The sequence below is a fragment of the Tenrec ecaudatus genome, chromosome 15, assembly GCF_050624435.1.
Source record: "Tenrec ecaudatus isolate mTenEca1 chromosome 15, mTenEca1.hap1, whole genome shotgun sequence".
Lineage (NCBI taxonomy): Eukaryota > Metazoa > Chordata > Mammalia > Afrosoricida > Tenrecidae > Tenrec > Tenrec ecaudatus.
The window spans coordinates 25,537,719-25,561,990 of NC_134544.1; the positions used below are offsets into that span (position 1 = coordinate 25,537,719).

The 24,272-nt window shown below is 46.0% G+C and overlaps 1 protein-coding gene across 3 annotated transcripts in view; it reads right to left on the bottom strand.

Moving 5' to 3' along the window:
- The window catches only part of ME2 (malic enzyme 2), a 48,966-nt gene that overhangs the window by 6,278 nt on the left and 18,416 nt on the right, over window positions 1–24,272 (bottom strand). For all 3 annotated transcript variants that reach the window (XM_075532652.1, XM_075532654.1, XM_075532653.1), the window contains exons 4-13: window positions 22,394–22,543; window positions 18,847–18,922; window positions 17,487–17,648; window positions 15,667–15,770; window positions 14,011–14,120; window positions 13,818–13,915; window positions 13,395–13,508; window positions 6,664–6,778; window positions 4,768–4,910; window positions 1,137–1,239 (exon numbers count right to left, since the gene is read on the bottom strand). In XM_075532652.1, coding sequence (XP_075388767.1) covers window positions 1,137–1,239; window positions 4,768–4,910; window positions 6,664–6,778; window positions 13,395–13,508; window positions 13,818–13,915; window positions 14,011–14,120; window positions 15,667–15,770; window positions 17,487–17,648; window positions 18,847–18,922; window positions 22,394–22,543 — 1,175 coding nt within the window. The remainder of the gene's footprint in view (window positions 1–1,136; window positions 1,240–4,767; window positions 4,911–6,663; window positions 6,779–13,394; window positions 13,509–13,817; window positions 13,916–14,010; window positions 14,121–15,666; window positions 15,771–17,486; window positions 17,649–18,846; window positions 18,923–22,393; window positions 22,544–24,272) is intronic.

Sequence of the window (24,272 nt, forward strand, 5' to 3'; positions counted from 1 at the left end):
GCAGAATGACAAATGCTTATGTAGGGGACAGAGACCATAAACACAGGATTGCAAGACACTTGACTGAAATGGGGTCAAGAGGAAAGAGGAGAGCTGGCAGGAAATAAAAATTCAGTGATCTAAAATCGGCTGTTCCACTGGTTTTATCAAACCACATGCTTATCAGAACAGTGAGTAACATTTACCTAACTGTGGTTTTTAGATTTCAGAATCAATCCCTACACCCAGCAGAGTCCACAACACAGTGCAATGTAAATGTCACAAATCGAAACAGCAAAGCGCTACGGCAGAAACACTGGGGAGCCCAGATTGAGAAGTAAAGTGAGAAAAGACAAAGTTAAACAGCAGAGTGCTCCCTGGTAACAAGCTGACCCAAACTTCCTTACACTGCTAACAAAAATGCTTCTTTAAGTCAGTTATAGAAAGGTAACTACTCTAAAACAAACAAACAAACAAACAAACAAAACACCAAGCTTACGGCCATCACATAATTCCAACTCAGTGACAGAGTACAACTGCCCCTGTGTGTCCCTGAGCCTGTAACCCTGGACAAGAGTAGAAGCCTCATCTCCCCCACAGAGTGGCTGGTGGTTTCACACTGCCGCCCCGGGGCCTGCAGCCCGGTGCATGGTGCACCATGCCACCAGGGCCCCTGAAATTAACCACTAGAAACGCAAAGATAACAACAAGCGAGCAGTGGACAGTGAAATCAACTCTCAGAAGGCAGTTGGTGAGTCAGACAGAGGCGAGAATGGGCATCAATTCTAGGGTCACCAGCAGGAGAACTCCGAGGAAGCTCCCCACAGCGGTCACTTCTGAGACGTGTAATAAGGAGGTACACAGGGAAGGCAGTCCTTCATGCCATTCCACTGTTTATTGTGTGTGTATTTTTATAAACCATACACTGTATTGTTTCTATAATGACAACCACATTAATTAACAAGGCTAATTAACAATAAATAAATCTCCAGGGGAAATAGAGCAAAATTGAACTTGCTGGAATCCCAGTGTTTTTATGCTAAAATTCCATTAACGCTGTTGCTCATTTTAATTTTAACTTCTATAGGACCTCCCTCCAAAGCATTTTTGGGAACACAGGTTAAGTCTTCCTCTCTAACAGGCCAAGTGGCATGTACCTGGGAAAATGTACGCGTTGTTCCCTTGGCCTGGCATAAAGACTTGCCCGTCACTGAGCTTCACTGGACCGAATGGACTGCCACTTGCAAACAAACACCTTCCCTGTTAATGAGAAAACATGATTTGCATTTTGTCACACTTACATGGATGAGAAGGTTACAGTTAATTCAGACAAAATGAAATCCTGCTGTAAAGCAGATTCATACATTACTTGGAAATGAGACAAAAATTTATTACAGTAACAATCCTTTTGTTAGGATATCTTATGCACAGTATACATTCAGGTAAAGTTGAAAAAAGGGGCAATGAATAAATTTGACACCTCCCTCCACTAAAAATTAAAAAATGTAGATAATCAATAAACACCATCAAAGACTGATATAAACATCTGCCAGTAAAGAGGGGAAACATCAAAAATTAAGTGGCTACTGTTTACTGTACATCTGCTGCCTTGGGCTCCCTGCCAGTTGCTGTCTGTATGTTAATTCCACTCATTTAGTACTTCGCCCAAACCCCACTCAGCTAGCACGGTCTTCATCTCGCTGAGACACAAAGGAGGAACCAAGGCGTAGGGAGGGCCAATACTCCGCAGAAAATCTACCCCTCAAAAATTGTAGCAGCTAAGCCTGAATCTAGATTTTAAAAATAAATTTAAGATGTTTCTATTATGATGTCTATTCTACATTATATCATCTCAGCAAACAAAAAGAGGGCGGGACACTTTGCCTGGCTGAAGAAAACCACATTTCCCAATTGCTGCCTCCTCTGTTTAGAGCCATGCTCCTAAAAGGCAAATGGTAAGTGCTACTGGTTGGTTGTCTTTTTAAATAGCATGTACCGCTCCACATCGTACCGAAGAAAGGCCAAGGGAAAATGTAATAGATCACAAGCAACAAAACTGACCTGAAAACACTCAAGGCATCAAATAGCCCTGTGGATTATGTAAGGTAAAAGGTGTTTACAGACAAAGCTAATTACTTCTTGCGATGCACTGACTTATTATTTTTTTTTAAAATATGGAACGCTTCACGAATTTGCGTGTCATCCTTGCGCAGGATGGCTTATTTTATATGGCTCCTCTTCTTGTCTGACCTACGTAGGGTTGTTGAGGGTTGGAATCAACTCACGGGCAGTGGGCTAGTATTAATTTATAATCTTCAGGGAGAAATGCTATGTCCCCGTGGTGTCACTGAGTGTAGAGCTTCAGCAAGCTCTGAGCAGCGGTCTCCAGAATGGCAAGGTTCTTGTTCCTCACTTTCTTTTTCCCCCGACTCAGCCTCTCCCCTCCCAAATGACCTCAAAATGGGGCCCCACCTCAAAGACACCGGTATTCTCACTCTGAAGCCCACCTGAGTCTCATCTTTGTTCTGTGAGCAACTATAATTGTAGTGCGCGCACACACACGCGTGCACACACGCACGCACACATACACACAGTTTTTCCCTGAGCAGCAGAGAGTGCTAGAGTGACATCAAGCTAGCTGCACGGAACCTCAAGGCGGCAATCGCTGAAGCGGTGACAGCAGCAAACACTGACATGGGTGCCACTGGTGTATGCGACAGAGATGCTGGTGGCACAGGGGCTACGTTTCGGGCTGTCCTCCACAAGGCCAGCAGTTGGAAACCAGCAGCTGTTCTTCAGGAGAAGGACCGTCTCAGAAACTCCCGGGGCAGTTCTTCCCTGCCCGTGGGGTCGGTATCGACCTGATGGAGGGGGGGGGGGTTGTTTGTTGTTTTGTCTGCTGTACATTATGCCACGCACGGTGTCTGACTGCTACTGTGTGTGAAGAGACAGCAGTCTGCAAGCTAGGAAAATGTGAAAACTCAAGGTGCAAGGTAGCAAGCCAGTGTCTTTGGGAGTTGCTATTCATTCCTGTGATGCCCCTTAACTACAGGAACATTTATCCTATACATTCCTTAAGATTTGAGCAGTACTTTAGATATACACTGCATATCTCCTCTGCTCGAGTCACGGAGCAGCTGCACTCTGGCCCACAGTCGCTAGGAGTAGAATCGACTCGATGGCTACGGGTTTGGGTTTGAGGACACTAAGCTTTACTTTTCTTGGGCAATAACCATTAGTTTCTGCAGTAACAGCAAGAGAGTAAAGCTGGATGAGCAGCTCAGATGAAAATACCTCATTGTGGTAAAATGGTTACAACAGGATACTAGAGAGATGAGTGTTTTTTAGAGACTGATTTTAATATAAGCATATGTATGCACGCACATGAATACGCTGACTTTGTAGACAACTTTAAACGTACTAATTATTACAGCTCTAAGAATTATAATGATTAAAAGTAGTGTTGCTGGAGATCAAGAGTGAAAGAAAGACTTTGCCTAACACAGGGTGACATTAGAGAAACCAAAGGAATTTGGAGGGAATCTATGTAGTGACATAAAAGTTTTCAACACAGAAAAGAGAACTCAAGGTCTAGAAAGAGCACGGCTACTCTGTCAGAAGGCTCTGAGTGTGAGCGGAGGGCTGGCAGTGTTCTCCTAGGTCTCAGTAAACTAAGGGGAATACCAGATAAACTACAAACATTTTCGTGAAGAAGCCAATGAGAACATAGGAGTTGGGGCAGAGAAAGCATTTGATCTGTCTCCTTCCAAGCTACTTGCACAGGGATGCAGGAGCCTGAGCAGCCAGGCCTTCAGGAGGTTCACGACTGGAGAATGAGGAGTGGCGGGTAGGTGCCGGGTTCTGACCCCTGTGAGAAGGCCACTTGCAGTGACTGGGCGAAGCTGATCTGCCCGCCCTACCAACCCCTAGGAGAAGGAGTGCTCTCCAGAGTCTCCACCGATCCCGGCAGTGTTGTAGCCACACCACCCACTCTTCCAAAACGGGTGAGCATCGCAACCCAAGAGCGGGCGTGAGGAGGGCACTCAACAAACACAGCGCCTAAAAACAGGCGCAGAGTTGTGATTTTGGAAATTAGTGAATACTAATTTTAAATATTTATGATTCCTACAGTCAAGAAATTAGAGAAAAACTAGAAAACAGCAAGCTGTACACGAAGAGGATTAAATAAGTGTTTAAAATGATCACAGTTGTAAAGTGTGACCAGAGTTCTGGGATTTTAAGACTGGGTACTCAGAATGACAGGAAAGGCTCTCTCTGATCTGCTGCGAAGCGGTCTTGGGTGCACGGGGTTCATGAAGCAAGGCTGGGGAGCAGTTGCTTGTGTTTGAGGCAGGACAACTGCAGGCTGATGATGCGATTCTCCCCACTTCTATGTATGCAATCTTTTCAAAGAATATTTTACAGGAGAGGAAACAAACGTGTGCCACAAACATATTTCCGAAGGCATGGCCTCATCATCGCCACCACTGGCTGCCACTTTAAATGCGCCTGTAGGGGTCACTTCCCGGTGGGGCAGGCAGCCTCTCCACGGGAGCAAGTGGTTATTTCTAAGGGTGGTCCTACCGGGAACTTGGGCTTCCAGCCAGTGCAACCAAGAGATGTCACACTGCGGCAGGCTACATGGTTTGGTTTCTCAGTGCAGACAAACGCTCTGTCGCCTGTCAAGTGTGTGACAGAATTATGCAAGTATGTGAGCATTCCATGTATCACCGACAAGCTCTGGGAAAACAACAGAGAGCGGTCCATTCTGAGCTGAGGGGACGGTACCTCTGTGAGCGTATACGCCTCCTCTGCCGTGCATTCGGCCTTTGCGGTAGGGTTGCTCAGGGCAAATATGACAGGCCGCTCATTGATAGAGGCCATGGCTTTGATCACCTCTGGAGTGAAAAGTCGGCCAGCACCTGCAGCTCCTGAAATCGATCATAAGGAAAGGTCAGTGTCATTACTGGGACACCATCATCTCCATGACACACTCACCAAGCCAAACTCACTGCCATCTAGTCAAATCTGATTCACAGCGACCCTACAGGGCAGGGTTTCCGGACTGTTAAAACCTCGTCTTTCTTCCAGAGGTGGCAACTGGTTTTGAACTGCTGACCTTGTGGGTGGCAGCCCAATTCGTAACCACTCCACCACCAGGGTTCCACCCTGACAACTGAACTCACCGCCACCGAGTCAATGCTGACTCATACATAGCACAGCCCCTCTGGGTTCTCAACCTTCCTAGTGCTATGACCCTTCCAGACAGCTCCTCATGTGGTAGTGACCCCCAACCATAACATTATTTTCGTTGCTACTTCATAACTGTCATTTCGTTACTATTATGAATCGTAATGTAAATATCTGATCTGCAGGATGGATTTTCACAGTTACAAATTGAACATAATGGAAGCTGAGTGATTAATCACAGAAACATTATGTAATTATATATTGTGAAATATTTATTTCTAATGACAAATCAATGAAGTTTTGTCATGAAACATGGTATAGCATGGGTAACAGTCTTTACGCCAAGTACTTGTATGTGGGCGTATCTGCACGTGGGCGGACCCTCTTGGAGACAGAGGAGCGATGTCTCGGTTCCTAAGACCATTGGAAATGTGTTTTTCAGTAGTCTTTGGTGACCCCTGTGAAAGGGTTGTTCGACCCCCAACGGTGTCGCAACCCACAGGTTGAGAACCGCTGGTGTAACTGTTTATGGGGATAGAACCTAGTCTGTCTCCCTCGGAGCCGCTGGTGGTTTTCAACTGCAGACGTGCGGATCGCAGTCCAACACGCAACCACTGCACCAGTGCTCCACCCACCATGACAACGGCACAGGTAAATTAGGCTCTGGTGTACAAAGTAAGACTTCATGCTGGTAAGACCATGCTGAGGAGCCCAGGTGGCACTGTGGGATAAGCTCTGGGCTATGAACCACAAAGTTAGAGGATCAAACCCACCCATTGCTTTACAGGGGAAAGAGGAGGCTTCAGGACATTGGACAAGGGTTGCTTTGAGTCGGAAGAGACACCATGACAATGATGTTTGCTTTTGTTGGGGGCTGGGGTGTGTGTGTTAACACAGTGGAAACCCAACTGCACATCAAAGCAAAAAACCACACACATACTAAGCTACACGGGGGTGGGGGGTGGGGGTGGGGGGTGGCGGTGTAAGACTATCACGATCACTCTAACAAATGACTTTTGAATCTGAAATGCTAAGCTGGGCCCTTCACGGTGGCGTGTGGCCCCGTCTAGGAGCAGACCGTGTCTGCAATGCCTGACTCCCCAAACCCACCAGGTTTCGCCTCTGCCCAGGACCTTCCTGATGGAGGCCGTCCAACGTGGCCCAGCCTCGTCAACCCTCAGAGCAAAGCCCGGTGAACGGCGTGGTCACTGGGCCTCAAAAGTACAAGACACACCCATCCACTGACCTTTCCCCAGTCCTAAAAAAGCTGTCACAGAAAAGCTCTCAGTTCCGCTGAAATCTGCCCATTAATTTGCAGTTAACTCTACATGGCAAAAGAGGCCACCTGGTGGCACAGTGGTGAAGTAATTACACGCTACCTGAAAGGCCGTCACCTTCTGTAACCCATGCGCTTCTGTTACGTTTTGTTTACATGGTAGTTATAACCCAAGACATACATTTAAACAAACAAAATCACTTATCAACTTGACTCACCAATTATAGCTGAAGGCTTTAGTATATTTACTGCTTCTTCAAAAGTGTTAGGGATGCTCTCTGGGGCTGGGTGGGCAAATGGCTCCTGATGGCTATCGATTCTTGATTTCCGACCCTGAATTAAAAAATATAATATGGGAAATAGATCTATGTGTCTATATTTATAGGTCAAGTATTAAGGTGGCGGAAGGACCTTGGGCCTCTACTCAAACACTCCCTCAATGAATGAATACCTTCTTTTATTAAATTGGAACTCTATGATGCTCACTCTCCTGACACAACGGCTGGAGCCAAAGTGGGTGAACAAGTAAATGTGGTGAAGAAAGCTGATGGTGCCCAGCTATCAAAAGAGATAGTGACTGGGGTCTTAAAGGCTTGAAGATAAACAAGCGGCCATCTAGCTCAGAAGCAACAAAGTCCACATGGAAGAACACACCAGCCTGTGTGATCGAGTGGTCCCAAAGGGATCAGTTACCAGGCATCATGGGAAAAAAAAAGATATAAGTGTGTGTATGTATGTGTATATATGTGTATATGTATATATATATATATATATATATACCACATTAAATGAAGGGGGAAGTGCAGAGTGGAGACCCAAGGCCCAAGTGTCGGCCAATGGAGATCCCCTCATAGAGGGGTTTAGGAGAGGAGATGGGTTAATTAGGGTGTGAGGTAGTACTGATGAAGAACACAGCTTTCCCCCAGATCCTGGATGCTTCCTCCCCCCAACTACCATGATCCGAATTCTACCCTGCAGGCCTGGATAGGACAGAGGCTGTACACTGGTACATATGAGGGCTGGAGGTACAGGGAATCCAGGGTGGATGATACCTTCAGGACCAAGGGTGTGAGGGACAATGCTGGGAGAGTGGAGGGTGAGTGGGTTGGAAAGGGGGAACTGATTACAAGGATCCACATGTGACCTCTTCCCTGGGAGAGGGACAGCAGAGAAGGGGGGAAGGGAGACTCCGGATAGGGCAAGATATGACAAAATAACGAGGTATAAATTACCAAGGGCACATGAGGGAGGGGGGAAAGGGGAGGGAGGGGAAAAAAAAGAGGACCTGATGCAAGGGGCTTAAGTGGAGAGCAAATGCCTTGAGAATGATTGGGGTAGGGAATGTATGGATGTGCTTTATACAATTGATGTATGTATATCTATGGATGGTGATAAGAGTTGTATGAGTCCCTAATAAATGTAAAAAAAGCAAAGAGGAGAAAAAATGATTAGGGCAAAGACTGTACAGATGTGCTTTATACAATTGATGTATGTATATGTATGAACTGTGATAATTGTATGAGCCCCTAATAAATTGTTAAAATTAAAAAATACATATATATAATATATATATAATATATATATATATACACATACACACATATACTAACTATATACTATGGATCAATGGAAAATATATCACTATGAGTCCCATACTCTTTCTATAATACAAATGACTTTTTAAAAACTTCAGCCCACATCTTCCATGTGAAGCTCTACAGTGGACACCCAAATAGGAAATGCAAATCCAGCACCTACCTCTGGTCTCCCAGTAACTCATGTGCGTTACAATTCCTCCCAAGTCTATTGTGGCACAAGGGCCTACAATTGCTTTTCTGAGGTGTGTTTTGAAATTGGGAATTCCTCATTTTCAGAATGTAATATAATAATAAATATTAGCTACCCCCTCAAAGAGCAGCCTACACTTGTGCAAAACTTATGAACAGCCACGAGGTACAAACAGGTGCATATAAATACGTCTCTCACTACTTGAAGTCAGTCAGGTTTGTTACCAAGTGAATTTCAGGGAAGAACCTGGGAATTCAGAGCTTTCCGGGTTTTAAAATTACAGCTGGCGGTGGTAGGCTCCTAGTACCAAGAGTTCAGAAACAAGAGGAACAAGGAATCCTGAGTCAAGATGGTTGGATACAGAAACATGCTCCCACCAAAACTCCCAGGGAAACGTTCGCAGTGGCACCACCCAGCAGTAGCACAGGGGTTGCTGTCCGGTGCCATGGGGTCGGCTCAGACTCAGTGGCCCTGCCCGGTCCTGCACATCCCACCCTCCCCACTCTTCGTATGTGTGAGGCAGCCACTGGGTCAGTCCATCCTGTCACGGGCCTTCCTCTTTCACTGCTTCCACTGTACCACGCAGGAGAGCCTGCGCCAGGGAAAGGACATGTTCCCAAAGGACATGAGGCAAAGTCTCACCATTTGTGCCTCTAAGAAGCATTCTGACTCTACTTCATCCAAAAGATTTACTGGTTCTTTTTTTGTTAGATTGGTTCTTTTGGCAGAGGACAGCACTTTCGATATTCTTCACCAGCACCACAATTCACATACATCAATTCTTCTTTGGTCTCCCTTATTTAATAGCCAACTTTCACATCTAGGAGAGGCAAGTGAAAACAGCATGGCTTGGGTCAAGTGCACCCCAGTCCTCAAAGTCACCGCCTTGCTTTTCAGCACATTCACGAGGTCCTGTGGAGCAGACTGACCCCTGTAATACACGACTTAGTCGCTTAGGTGCTGCTTCCACGAGCACAGGTTGTGGATTCAAGTACGATGGAATTCTTGACAGCTCGTCTTTTCTCTGTTCATTGTGATGTTCCTAGTAGTCCAGTTGAGGGTTTTTGGTTTTCTTTACGTTACGTTGGAACTCACTGAGGGCTGCAATCCCTGCTCTTCATAGAACAGGCCAGGACAAAGAGCACTCTCTTGAAGATTCAAATCAACTAGGCTGAGGAACCCAAATCTGTATTGTCAAGGGGCAAAATCTCCCTTGAAAGAGGTTTTTTTAAATCTCAGAACTCCACAGCAAGCCAGCTGAAGGACAAGCAGGGCAGGAAAGGAATCACGCCACCCCCGGGGAGTTGGCGGCGGAGTTCAAGGGCTGAAATGAAGCCTCAACTCTTTCCGAGCAGTACTGAGCGGCTCTCTCAGACGGGTCCCAACCACTCTCAAAGCCTGAAAAAGGGAGGTGGTGTTCGGGGCCACAGGAGCGAATGAAAGAGTGAAGCCTGTAAGTCAAGCTACGAGCATACGCTCAAATACCTGCTCTGCAGGTGAAGGGGCTTCTCACTTGGGCTAAGGAAATCTATCACTGTTACCAATATCATTTCATCCTAGACATGAACTACAGATACTGGAGAGAATTGCAAAACACTTGTTGAAAATCAGGGTCACAAAAAACAAGTGCCAAATTAACTGTGTACCAGTAAAATGTGTATCCCGCCAACATCCTTCTGTAGGTGCAATAGCTTAAACAGGGGTCCTCAAACTTTTTAAACGGGCCAGTTCACTGTCTCTCAGATTGTTGGAGGGCCGGGCTATAGTTTTTTTTTAAAAAAAAAAAAACAACCTATGAACAAATTCCTGTGCACACTGGACGAGTTGGCTGCTAAGCAGGACAGGCAGCTGTGGCAAAAACACCCGGCGGGTCGCATGTGGCCCGCGGCCATAGTTTGAGGACACCTGGCTTATAAAATTTCAGTCTTACACACTAGCCAGCACAATGGCTGTGGCCCACTTGGGAAGCAGCACAATCTAGTGGTGAAGATAGGAGTCACTCACTGCTAGGTTACTTGGTTCTGAACCCAATCTTATCTCTTATAAGGTGATGTGGCCTTAGTTACCCCATTTGTAAAACTGCACAGATTTCTTGACAAATAAATGGGAAAACATTTAAATTCTTCACCCAATGTCTAATACATTTTAAACTAGTATTTTAAGCTATGGATCATTTAAGATTTTTCACTTGCACATTTTATTTTTCATTTTATTCTTGCTATTAATAAACTGTAATTACTAATTAAGACAAGATTCCAGAGTTAGAGCAAAACAGGTTGCGAGCTTGCTCCACTGGTGTAAAGCAGTGGTTCTTAACCTTCCTAATGCTGCGACCCTTTCATGCAGTTCATGTTGTGGTGACCACCAACCATCAAATTATTTTCATTGCTACTTCATAATTTTGCTACTGTTGTGAATCGGGGGACCCCTGTGAAAGGGTTGTTTGACCCCCAAAGGGGTCGGGACCCACAGGTTGAGAACCCCTGGAAGGAATAGCATGCGATGATAGCAGATATGCGAGCGCACCGGGTCCTGGACAGGCCTAACTATACAGCAGTGCACCTGCGCGTCCGTGGATCTCGGTACAGGACATGTGTTAAGCTGAAAAATGGCAGTCAATGCTGAGAAAGGCAGGACCACAGTGTACTGGTTAAATCGAGGGCAGACGCTCTCTATTTTTATCCATGGATTGGCTCCAAGGAAAGGGGCTAAAGATTTTATAGGGGATTATTATTTATTAAGGTGCTGGTGAAGAAAATCGAAAATACTGTGGACTACCAAAGACAAATATATTTGTCTTGGAAAAGTATGGCCAGAATGCTCCTTAGTGGCAAGGATGCTGAGACTTCGTCTCATGCCCTTTGTACACGTGGAGAAGGACATCGTGCACAGGAAGGCCCACGGCAATAAGCACCGGCATGTGGCTGCATCCATGGCTCAAACCTAGGAGCCACTGTGAGCGTGGCACGGGTCTGGGTGTTTGCTCTGTTGTACAGAGAGGGCGCTATGAGTCAGAACCGACTCGACAGCACTTCATCACAACCACAGCTGCAGGGGTGATGATCTCCCAAAGACTGAAGAAGCTCTGCTCAGATACCAAGTATATGGGTCACACCTTAACTCAGTTGCCATTAAACACCTAGCTTTAGAACAGTCATAAAAAAATCTCCATTGTACAACAGCGATTTGATTTTTTAAGAGTCAGAAAACAAAGTGATACGCTAAGTCTGGTGCCAACATAGAGATGGTGATTTGAATATGAAGCAAAGGTCTTTTTCAAAGACATATACACAAAGTGACGTAACCACTGACTTGTGTGCGATACGACTGTGCTAATGATCAGACAGACAGACTACACAGTCGGAAACATTCGACAGACAGCGAGATGTTAAGAGCTTATGAAATCACATCTTAAAAAGTCCGCTCAGGGCGAACCAAGAAGGGAACATAATGACTAGCAAGGGGAGCAAAGTCACAAAGCCGCCGAGGAATCTCCCCAAGACTTCAGACTCAGAGGGGCGGTGCTCAGAGCCCCACTGGAACAACAGGGAGGTAGTCATAAAGGCCAGCCGACAGACCTGCAACTATGCATAGGATTTTCTTTTTGTTAGTGTTTAGTCTTCGTCGTTTTAATTTTGTCTATACAAGTATGAGAAGCAAGCCTGAGGAGAAAGCAATGGGGCTGAGGGTCTTGGGGGGACTTGTGGGAGGAGGCGCGGGGGAAAAGAACAGTGAGCAAATAGCGTCACGGACAGGGGAGCAGCTAGGGATCTAAAATCAAACGATGATGCAACAGACGTACACATGTGCTTGACACAATGGATGGATGGTTGACTGTGGTAAGAGCTGTAGGAGCCCCCAATAAAATGGTTAAAAAAGAAAAGCAGCAGTGTGCTGGGTGTGGAGTTCCTGGTGGGGTTGGAGCAGCCATAATCTAACCACGATGGATTACTGAGAGGCAAATGAGGGTGGGTGTGATAGTGGGGCAGGAGGAAGGTAAAAGGAAATACAGGAAAAAAACCAGGAGGCAAGCCATTTATAGAGATATAAACAGAAACATTTACATATGTAAATATATTAATGCATAAAAGTCGGGGTATTGGACTTTGTACACATATTTATACGGAAATACATTCAGGCAGCACATGGACTCTGGGCCTCTACTTAAGTACTCCCTCAACACAGGAACACTGGGATCTAATAACGTGGCACTGAGCAATGCCCGCCTCCCCAACACAAACACTGAAGACAAACTGGGCACATAAGCAAATGTGGGGAAGAAAGCAGATGGTGCCTGGCCTTTAAAATGTATAGCATCTGGGGTCTTAAAAGCTTGAAGCCAAACAAGTGGCCATCTAGCAGAGAATCAACCAAGCCCACACAGAAGAAGCGCACCAGCCTGTGTGATCATGAGGCGTTGATGGAAACAGGCATCAGGAGTTCAAAAATAAACAATCTCACGGAGGTGAGGGAGAGGGGTCAAAGAAGAGACCCAAAGCCCATCCACAGATTACTGGACATTCCTGTGCAGAGGGGCTGCACGGAAGAGAAAATACATCCAGGGGCAGTTTCACACCGATGAAACACACAACACTCCTCTACTTCGTTAATCCTCCCTCCCCCACTGTTACGATGTCAGTCCTACCTCGCAAACCCTGCTGGACTGGTGTACACACAGCGGCACAGATGAGAGCTTTCAATATACAGAACTCAGGATAGACAAACTCGCCCCGAAACAGTAATGGGCGTAGCGATCCCAGGAGGGTAGGAAAAGGGAAGGGGGAACGGATACCAGTGATGGTGGAATAACCCCCTCGAGGGGGACGCATACCAGGATAGTAGGTAAAGAGACAGAATGGGGAGCATAAATAGTAATAACAATACATAATATGTTAAGGGTTTGGGGGGTGGCAGGGTGGAGGAGGGAGGGGAAAAAAGAGGAGCTGATATCAAAGGGCTCAATAAAAAAGATAATGTTTAGAAACGGATGTACGTGTCCACTTGTTATGATGGGTTTATGGATTGTTGTAATATATGTAAGAGCCCCCGATAAAATAATTTATCAAGTTAAAAAATGAAAAATACACACATCCACAAACAGCCAACTCCACATCTCACAGCAACACACTTCTTTTGTTTCTCCTTTTGCTGGATACCTTACCTTCACTAATAAACCAAACTTGTCAAACATCCAGATTTTATTATGCGCCTCCTCCTCCGAGAGGCCGTTCTCCACCATGGACATGACGATCAGGTTTGCAATTCCAAGCGCAGCCTGTCCAACACAGGACACATTTGAAAAATAAAGACACAGAGTATGTAGCAATGCTTGAGTCGCTTTACGTATTAAGATCAAAGAGGATGAAGAACAGTCCTCCCTTATAAATCACACAAACCCTGATTTGTTGTGGTACTCTATATATATTCAATCACAGAATTTACATAGAGATCTTGAATTCACATCCCCTCTCCTGGCACAAGTGTGAGCTTGATTGTAACAATCTTTTACAGCCACATTCTGTTCCACTCCCCAGTTCCACAAGAGAGCGTTCTTTGTAGATTCTAGAAAGTTAACAAAACTTACCTCTCCTGCTCCGAGGAATAAGATTTTGTATTCTGAGATTGGTTTGCCAAGAAATTTTTGTACTGCGAGGAGGCCTGCTAAAGCTACTGCAGCTGTCCCTATGAAAAAAAATATATTTTTAAAATTACAGATAGCCACATGGAAAAAGGTAAAAAGCAGGCATCCAAGCCTTCCTGTTTTCCTTCCGCCTTACCTTGGATATCATCATTGAAGGTGCAGTATTTTTCTTGATATTTTCTCAAGAACCTGAACGCGTTATGATTTCCAAAGTCTTCAAACTGAATAAGTGTGTTCCGGCCATATCTAAAACAGCAAACACCAGGATAATTGAAAATACCACCGTTACACAGCTTCTCTGCCCAGTACTGTGTGTGACAGTCCTTTACGTCAGTAGGGTATTAAAAGCAACAGGCACTTTGCCAGTCCTAGGAAGACAGGCCCCATGGGAAATATTCATGGGGTGTTGAAAAAGAATGTAGCACCTTGTGGGACCTTATGAAGTATCAATTTGTGTGAACTATTTCCAATTGTCTTTGAAGGTACCCGGTATATAGAAGTACTAAACAAATTTTCTAAAAGGGAAGAGACAGTCTCAAAGTTGTGTACACACACACGCATGCTCTCAGCACATTAGCAGTCAGCAACATAAACTCACTGCCATTGAGTAGATCCCAACTCATGGTAACGACAGTTACAAACGGCCTCTGTGGGTTTCCAGGCTGTAAACCTTTATGGAAGCAGAAAGCCTCAGCTTTCACCAGCAGAGGGCTGGTGGTTTGGAACTGCTGATCTTGTGGTTACCAGCTTCACAAGCGGCCCACTATGAAACCAGGGGTCCTTAATTGCATTTTTTAAGGAGGGGTACCCCTCGTACCTACTTAATATTTCTCTATTTCAGGACAGAGGACAGGAAGAGAAGGCAGGGTGGGGCCAGGTAAGGGACAATTTTGGATGCCAAATTAGGGAACAAGGACCATCCCGCCCTCCCACTGCCGAATTCTTCTGATGGCTACAGAGACGGACTGACTCCTGCTAGCCTCCCTTTAGGAAGGGCAAGCCTGTTCCCGATGTGAGGATGTGATGGACACAGAGGGGGAAGCAGCTGAGCGGCTACTATGAGATAAAGACAAGAAGTCCTGAAGCAGGAGCAACGATGAGGCATGACCATGAACAGACGTGATGCTGAGAATGGGAAGGGAGGGAGCTCTTACAACACGGAAAAGATACTCATGCCAAAGGGAACAAGCTCTGGAGACTGCCAGGGGCAGGGGGGAAAGGAGGAAGGAGAAAGCGACAGGGCGACTGTGGACGGGCGTTAATGTGGGAGAAAGTGGGTGGTAGGCAGTCATCCACAGGAGAGAGAACTCAGGGGCAAAGGGGGCGGGGGAAGGGGATGTAGATTAGTAGTTTGAATTCAAATACAAAGTTGATCATCCAAGATGTAATCCCCCACCTAATTTAGAATAAAAAGGCAGGGATAGGGCAAGAGAGAAGAACCCAGAAAATAAACAAGGCTCTGTCTCACGGCGGTGGCAAAGGACAAAGGAAGTCTGTATTTCGAGGAGACATTTAGTAGAATCACTTGGCTTTGAGAACTGAATGCCTGCACTGGGCAAGGGTGGTGTGATGGGGAAGGACGGAGAGCCAAAGATAAGCCCAAGATCAAATACTTAACAAGAAGGTGAATGCCATGGCCATTAACAGAGGTCACGAGCAACACTTCCAACCAGGCAGGAAGAGGTCAAAGTTAATCTGCTGCTCATCACGAGACAAAACGGGACAAAACATGGTGGTTCCCTTTTCTTTGTAATTGAATAAGCTTTCACATCCTCAAACATTTCCCCAGTACCTGTCAGTAATGGCTTTCATAAACTCATCGATCAGGTCGTCATAGCGCTGTGTGCGGTCTCTCTTCTGATACAAGCCCAGGTAGAACGGGTCTTTTAAGAGCGCCTGGGGGCAAAGCAGATGTAAACGCAGTATCATTTAATAATCAGCTTCAATGTGCCGTCTACAACAAACCAACATAATCTTTTTAACTTTCATATCCTTTCTGCTTTTAGGGCAGTTTTAGGTTTCCAATCAATTGTACAGAGAGCAGACTGCTCCTTATAGGCCTCGCGTCTCACCGGCCCATCATCCCCTTGTCTACTCTCTCTCGGTCTTAGCGACTTGAGTTCATGTGGAATACGTATTACAATCGACGGGCCTGTCCTGATGTGTTAGCATGCAGGTTCGATCTCTGTGTGGCGCGGCTCTCTGGGTTTTGGCAAATCCACTATCAGGTGTTCGCACGACAGCATCTTGCAGATAGGCTTCACTGTGCACAACGCCGCAGGCACCACCTCCGCGGCCTTCCCTGCCAACCAGCGCTCTTCTCCAGAGCCTTGCCTTTTCCAGAAGGTCATGCAGGTGGACTCATAGGGTGCAGAGAGTTTTTCAAAGTGCCTCTGAGAGCCATCCATCCAGCTCTTTCCACAGCTTGTAGCTGAGTTCACCTGTCTGCTGAGCAATGTGAATCATCACGGGGCTGCCCCACAGTGGGGGCGTGTTTGGCAGTTATGAATAAGGCGGCTATCAACACTCTCACATGCAGGCTTCTGCAGGGCCATTACATTCACATCGGTGGGGTAGATAGCTAGGAGCATGAGCACTTGATTACGCAGTGAGATTATTATGCCGAGTTTCATTAAAACAACAGAGCTGCCAAACCACCTTCCACAGTAGCCGTAAGAGCCCATCTTTCACACAGCGAGCGGGACTGCCTGCTGCTCCCACGTCCGCACCAGTGGGCGGTGGTGTCCGAGCTGGAGGTCAGCCTTTCGAATGGGTGCTTCATTGTTGCTTTAAAGATTTGACATTTTCAATTGACTTATAGTTTTAATTAACAATTCCCTAATGATGTAAAAGGAGCCCTGGCGGAGCTGTCAGGTGTTGGACTGCTAATTGCCGGCCAGCAGTTCAAATTCACGAGCTGCTCCTGAGGGGAGAGATGAGGCTATCTGCCTCCGGAAGGATTCAGCCTTGGAGACCCTGCTCTCCGGCTGCTGTGAGGGAGATTGACTCAGCGGCGGGGGGGCTGGTTCGGAGAACGACATGCCACTCATGCCGACTGCCTCAACGGCAACCCCCAGCAGCAATGGCACAAGCTGTGGAGCCCCTGATCGCCTTTGGAGAGGTGCTTATTCAGATGATCGTGGGGTTTCCTTCTTGCTGAATTTTAGGAGCTCTGTATTCTGGAAACAAGTTCTAATCAGAGATTTGCTTTCTCGGAGTCTGTGGCTCATTCTCTTAACAGGAGAAGCTTTTAATATGAAGGCCAGCGTATCAGTCCTTCCTTACGGGTCGTGTTTTTGGTGCTGTATCCACAAAGTCATCATCACGGTCACCTTTTATGCCCGCGTCACCTTCTGAAGTTGCATCATTTCATGTCTCACATTTAGAGCCACGACTTATAAGCCACTCCCAGTTAAGTTGTGTGACAGATGAGAGCTCCAGGTCTAGACTTGCAGGCTTAAATTACTGCGATTTGTAGAAAATTCCAAGTGGAGTTTAAGGAAGAGACTGTATCGCCCAATCACAATCTTTTCTCTTTGCAGCTCCAGAAGAGGAACAAAAGAACCTGCTGAGATACCGGAGACGGGTCCAAGGCGCAGTGCTGGTACTCACTGGGTTGTCGGTGCCCACGTCAATGCACACAGGCAGGCACTTGGCAGGCCGTATCCCGGCGCAGGCTGTGTACAAGCAGAGTTTCCCTACTGGAATTCCCATTCCGTAGACACCCAGATCTCCAAGCCCCAGAATTCTCTCTCCATCAGTCACCACGACAGCCTGAATAGCAGAGTGAAAACAGGACACACATTAGAAGTTGCCCAAATCGGGGCTCTAGAGAAAAACATCTTTTAGAAGATTGCGTCCCTTCATTTGTTTTTGCTCTCACTTAAAAAAAAGGTGGTTGCTTGACTAACTTCCAAAGTAAACCAGCCAGTCATACCTAAAATTCTACAAGTTCTAATGAAGAGCTCTTTTTGTTTTAAAAAGAATGAGGTAGATTTGAATCGCTCACTTAAAATTCCAGAAGTGCTAATTAAGCTGTCTCAAACACACACACACACACACACACACAACGCAAAAACAATAATTCCCTCTAAGTTTGATTTAGGAGCAGGGTGCTTCTGAGGGAATGGCCAATATAAACATCAGGACAAGGAAATACAAGTGAGGCAGACAAGGTCCTGGCACAGAGACCCCACCCTCTACTTCCAGCACACATAGTAAGCTAGGCTAAACAATGAACAAATGAATAAACCATCAATCTCAGTGGCAGTGGAAGAGGAAAAAGTCTAGGATTAAAAATATATAGCTATCCCCCTAGGCCCCCAATATATACATACCTACCTATAGGGCTTTAAGATGACATGGGGTGTTTCAATGATCTGATCAAGCATTTTTCTCCATCATTACGCTAGTGATTGTTCACTAGTGTTTAATTTGGTAAGAAAACCAAAACGTACAGGCATGTCAGATTACTGCCTAGAATAAACACAAAAGCTAACCAAAGAGCCCTGAAAAACAATACTTGCTCCATTCTATTTATGAGAAAACAGCCAGATTGACCAATGCTTGTATCTGTCAAATGGCAAACTCTTAAAGAGTTTTCTCTTTGCTAAGACTCTGACTCTAGGATTCAGACTAGAACTGCTTCTGGCAGGTTCTTTTGCTCCACCTGGGGCAATGCTCCCCGAAAGAGAACAGGGACATGGGAAAAGCAGAAGACATGGGTGTACTGACGGTGCGCAGGCTCCAATTTCTTCCTCAGCGTCAAACTCGGCACCGGTTACCCACTTAATAAAGCCATCGCTGCTAGCACGCCTCAGAAACAAAGCCTCAACTCTGCATTTAAGTAAGTGCAAAATCAATCAGCGCAACCATGAGAAACCGTTCTCAGAAATTTGAGAGGCAACTTACAAGGAAAGGGGGGAAAAACAAAACAGAAACATTGTGCAAAGGAGGGTTGTGCGATTAGTACCTTAACATCATTTTCTGGCCAGTTATCCACAATTGATTTAATATGGCCTCTGTCTGAGATTGAAATAAATAATCCCCTGCAACAGAACAAAAACACCTTGGCATTTCACAACAGTCTTTTTTGTTTGTTTCTAAGTTTTTGCTTGTCACTGGAATATCTAGAGACTTTAATAAAACATACTTTCCAAGCAGATTTTTAGTTAGTCACATGGCCTTCTTTTCAAGCAGTTTCATGGACTCCCAGTGGTCTTTAACATGGCTCACAGAGAGGCTGCAACCAGGAGTGTGCTACAGGAGGCGACCGAAGCAGAAGTGCGCCGGTGTCCACGTCAACCCACTGTAGCTCCAGTAACAAAGTGGCACAACGCACTCCCTGGTGCAGGCGAGCCTGCCGCGGCTGAGTGACCAGTTAACACACAATGGAACTCAAAATATGGAATTGGAAGGAACAGGAGGAAAGAATATTGCAATCAATTTACACATAAAAGGCCATGCTGAGAGGGCAGGGGAGGGGGAGAAAAGTTATTTTAAACAGAGTGTATTGTTATCGAATTTAAAATGCCACCAAGGCAACAGGACTTCTAGAAAAGAGGTCACTGAGCCTTCCCCATGGGACCTTCGCTGGGGCATTTCTGCGCTGGCGCAACCTCGGGTGAGCTCAGCGTTCCACAACCAGGGCTGTGTGTTCCAATCACTGGCCCAGAGTTTGAAAACTAGCACATGTCCAGGGTCCTGTGTCCAGTGCTTCCTTGTTTCATTCGGTTGTGGCTGGAGAGGGCGCCAGGCAGGATTCCCAGCCTCTGAACCGTTCTGGCACTTGCTTTGAGAGCTCACGTTCCCCGTGGTGTATGCTGGAGACCACGCCACGTGCATGCGAGGAGAATGCATGTGGTGCTGCTGTCGGGTAGAAGGATGGACGAGAGCTTCACAAAGTTCGCAGAAAAGATCATTTTTCCCCAGAACTCTTTGAAGCCCATCCCTCAATCTACCTATTATCTTAGGTTTAGTTGGTTTGCAGCATTGTTCAAATTCTCTATTTCTTCTTTTAAAAAAATCATTTTACTGGGGGCTCTTATAACATTCCATACATCAATGGTATCAAGCATATTTGTACATATGTTGCCATCATTATTTCCATAACATTTTCTACGCGAGCCCCTGGTGTAAATTCTCTATTTCTTTACCAACCTTCTTTCTGGACGATTCTACCCACTGTTGCGGGGAGTCACGGGGAGTCAAAGGAGCCCTAGCAGTGTCGTGTTACCACTGGGCTAACTGCAGCGTCAGTGGTTCGAAACCACCAGCTGCTCTGCAGAAGACGAATGAGGCTTGACAGTTCTGGAAACCCACACCGGCACTTCTACCCAGTCCTGAAGGGTCACTCTGAGTCAGAGTCGACTTGATGGCACTGGGGAGCCCAGAGTAATGGGCTCAAGAAAGAGGAAACGATTTTAAACTGATTGTGGTGATGACTGCACAGCTCCTCAATTCATTTAAATCATTGGATTATATGGGATGGTAATTAAATGCCAATTACATTGATTTAAAAAGGCAAAAAAATAATCAGCCCTCAAAAAAAAAAGGTGTTATGTTGAAATCTGCAGCTGTGTCATGGCGCATGGACTGCTTCCTTTTACCCTGTCTGCCCACGTCTTTCATGTGTTAGGGCTTTGACACCAGCAACATCGACTTGAACAAGTCCTTTTATTCTGATGTAACCTCATCCCTCTTGTTCATATGCACATGAAATTGTAATTAGCGATAAGGAAAGCCTTATTTTTGCCATTGTGTTGTTTTGGGGCATCTGATACCTTCTGTGTCTCTCTCGTTTCCTCCCAAACTGCCTTGCTTTGGGAGTGCTTGAGTTCTGTAATGAGCCACTGTGTTTCCCTTCATCCTCTCTCCACGTTTCCTAGCTTCTTTCAGAGACTGATCTGATTGGCCTGGAGCTTGGGTCAGTCAACCAGCACAATTCACTGATGAACATACGCAAACATATGCTGTGCACAGTACAAATAATAGACGCTATCTGCCCTCTTCCAAGAGCCCTGCTCCTCAGGCTTGCCAGTTCTCAACCCTGCTTACACAATCCCTCCAGGGCCTTTCATCGCCCAGCCGCCCCTGGGCCCAACTCTCGACTAACTGGAGCAGGATCTCGGCGGCTGGGGCCTGACGCCAGTATCTTCTTACCTTTGCCTTCCTGTCATCTCTGAGGAACAGCTGGGGTATGTGAGAAAAACGGCTGAGAACTATTCATCAATGGCAGGTCCTAGGGCAGACTGGACCTAGGGACTATCTGCAACCAGACCGTTCAGACTCTGGGCATCTACACGAAGGCTGAGGCAAGGAGCGGGCACGGAGTTGGCAGGGGCCCTCATGTGGGCTAGCGCCCCTCTGACTGCTTTCGTCGTTTATAGCAATTTAGCCAAATGTGGGAACAAGTCACTTTCTGCCACTTCTCCATAAAAGTCCGACATCAGGACCTGTTTTCACTAACTGAAAGGAATCCGAAGAGGCTTTGCTTTTATGAAGGAAAGGGTGAAGAAAAACAAACCAACTAGCATTCGGCACGTGTTTCCCAGAGAGCCGTTACGAAAAGGCAGGCAGGGGGCACATGGAGCAGAGAGGGCGTGAGTGCATGCGTGCTCAAAGTGATGTCCAGCCCCCCCCCTGCCCCCCGCAACTGCTCTGCCTCTTCCCGTCAAGCCACCAAAGCTTCGAGCCGTGTCTGTGACCACTGCTGGGGAGTGTTATTTTAGGTTTTATGAGCAATCTGGCTTGATTTGGAAGGTTATTTTGGGGTCTGGGAACATTCAAGGATTTTCCCCACGTAAGTTCACGGCCATTGCTTCTGCAGTCTACACCATTTCAGCTTGTGACGCTTTCACAGGAATGCCCGGCTGTTGAGCCATGGGGATGCCTAAGGAGCGGTGAACACCGCACTTGGTCAGAGGACCAGGCAAAGAAAAGTGGAAATTAAGTAAAACTCGCATTTAGACGATGCTTGTAAGTTTCTAAGGAAGTGTCACATTGGTGTTCGCATCTGGTCCCACCAGTTCTTGGGCAGGAACTGTTCTCCCTGGAGACAGGTCAGAAGGTACAGTCGGAGGCACCGGAGTGACCCTTCCCGATGCTTTTCCCAACTAAGAGATCGGGAGTTACTGGAATGACTGACACCGAACTTGACGAGAGGGCATGAAAGAGAGAACAAAACCCATAAAGTAAAGCTCAAAAACACAAAGGGGGGGGGGGGGAAGAAACCAATTCATTACTTTGGTCAAGGCACCAAAACACTCAGATGACAATTCTAAAGAACCTGCCACCAAAATTAAGACGACGTCATTTTTGTACAAAGCACACACTTCGCTAGCAGTCAAAACCCTTTAAAGGTCAGAATGCATGATGCTATGTCCACCGATTTTTTACACTCGGTGTGGCTGGGACCCGTCTAAACACCTAAAATGGAAATGCAGTAAGTGCCATGGAGTAACTTCTTCCTGCCCCAGCCGGCCATCGTGTCCAGGCAGGTTGTTTAAGAGCAGCCTTACTTAGGTCTCCTGAAGATGTTTCCATATTGGGAGCAGGCAAGCCCAACTGTTGGGGTGTATACAATTGGCATGAGACTTTCAATATTGTCCTGCAGTATCCTGTAGAACAATTTCTCATTTCTTTCCTGGATTCCCATGATGTAGATGTATCTGAAATCAAGCACAGTGATCAAGGGCAAAGTCAACCTGTAGACAAATGCAGTTTGGGCTTTTCCAAGTTAAACCCTAAATGTCTCAAACTGAGCCCCAACCCAAAACCCAATGATCACTGTATTATCCCTCGGACTAGAAAATTAGAGAAAACGTGTTTTAAGGGGTCATAGATTTAAGGCGGCTGATATGCCACCGGACACAGAAGCAGCTCACAGGGCCATTTCCTATTTGGTCAGCTGACAACCATGCATAACTACTATGCCTCTAGGGTCTCCGTCAGATGGTGAAGGGCAAGCAAATGTGTTCTGGGGAAAGAGGACGGTGAGTCCTACTTGAGACTTATTTAATTCAAAACGATTATTGATTTTTATTAAGCCATTACTTCCCAGTTCTTTCACCTTTATTTTTTGGAAAACACAGCTGTAGTCAATCATTATTTGTAGATTCTGTACTTGTGAATTTGCATTTGCTAAAATTTATTTGTAATTGTAAAACCTATGCTTGTGATGATTTTGCTCTATATCTACAAAAGGGGAGATGGTCAATTCATATTAAAATACATAGAGATATAGGTACATATATAGATACAGTTATTTTTTTCCTTTGCACTGTGAACAGGGTACAGGCTGACGGAGCTTGTCATCAGTTTTACAGTCAGCAATGTAAACACATTGCATCATCTCATTCATTGCGATCTCCTCAAAGCAACACTACTCATTCCATGTCCTCCGTGTCTATTCCTCCTTCTTTTCCTACCCCCTCAACTCTGTTCTTGGGTAAATACTGCTCTTTTGACCATAAATGGTTGATCTGAAGGGTGGGACTAAGGGTCGGAGTCTTGGTGGTCCCACCAATCTCTATCTGACCAGTAATCCTAATCTCTTGTACAATTCTGAGCTCTGTTCCACATTTCCCTCCACTCTATTCAGGACCTGCCAATGTGATCCCTTTCAGAGCTGGTAGTGGTAGCCGGGCACCATCTAGTTCTTCTGGTCTCAGATTGGTGGAGACAATACCATTAATTCCTGTTATTTATAGTAGTCGTCGTTCCTCTGAAGGCTGAATTAGAGAATACTAGCCAGACATTTCCTTCACAATAAACTTATTTTAGTTCATCAAATGCACCTTAACTTTTACCGTGGAGCTGGTACTGCAACCTTGCCTGGAACCCCACCCCCGCCGGCCAAGGCACAGTCCCAGGCCCATGCTCTCTCCACGGCTCAGGTGTCACATTCTCTGCGACTCGTCCTTCTTGTGGCTGCCTCACAGAATGCGCCGCTCCTTGTTAGTCAAGAGCAGTCCCTGCATCTTCCCCCTGATCCTTTGCCCTCTGCCTTTCTTTGGGGCCTTGCTCTACCATTACCCTTTCTCGTAGAGGCCTTCTTTCCTGATTAACTGTAAACATGTTCACCTTTCTTCCAGCCTGACTCCTACTCCCTTAAGCCCCAAACCCACGTTACTTATCATTTACCTATACACCTCTGTGGATATGCCGAGTTTTTCAGCACATTTCTTAATGCAGTTTTTATGGTAAAATTAGGTGCCTCAGGTGATATTCGGGTCGGCTTATACTCAAGTATATATGATAATCTCTCTCAGGCCTCTCTTCTGAAGAGTAATTTACATTCATTTCCTTTCCATTAATTTATCAACCTACTATTATCTCTTCGGCCTCCTGACATTACAGAGACCACTCTCCCTAGTCACCAATAACCTTCTGTGCTTC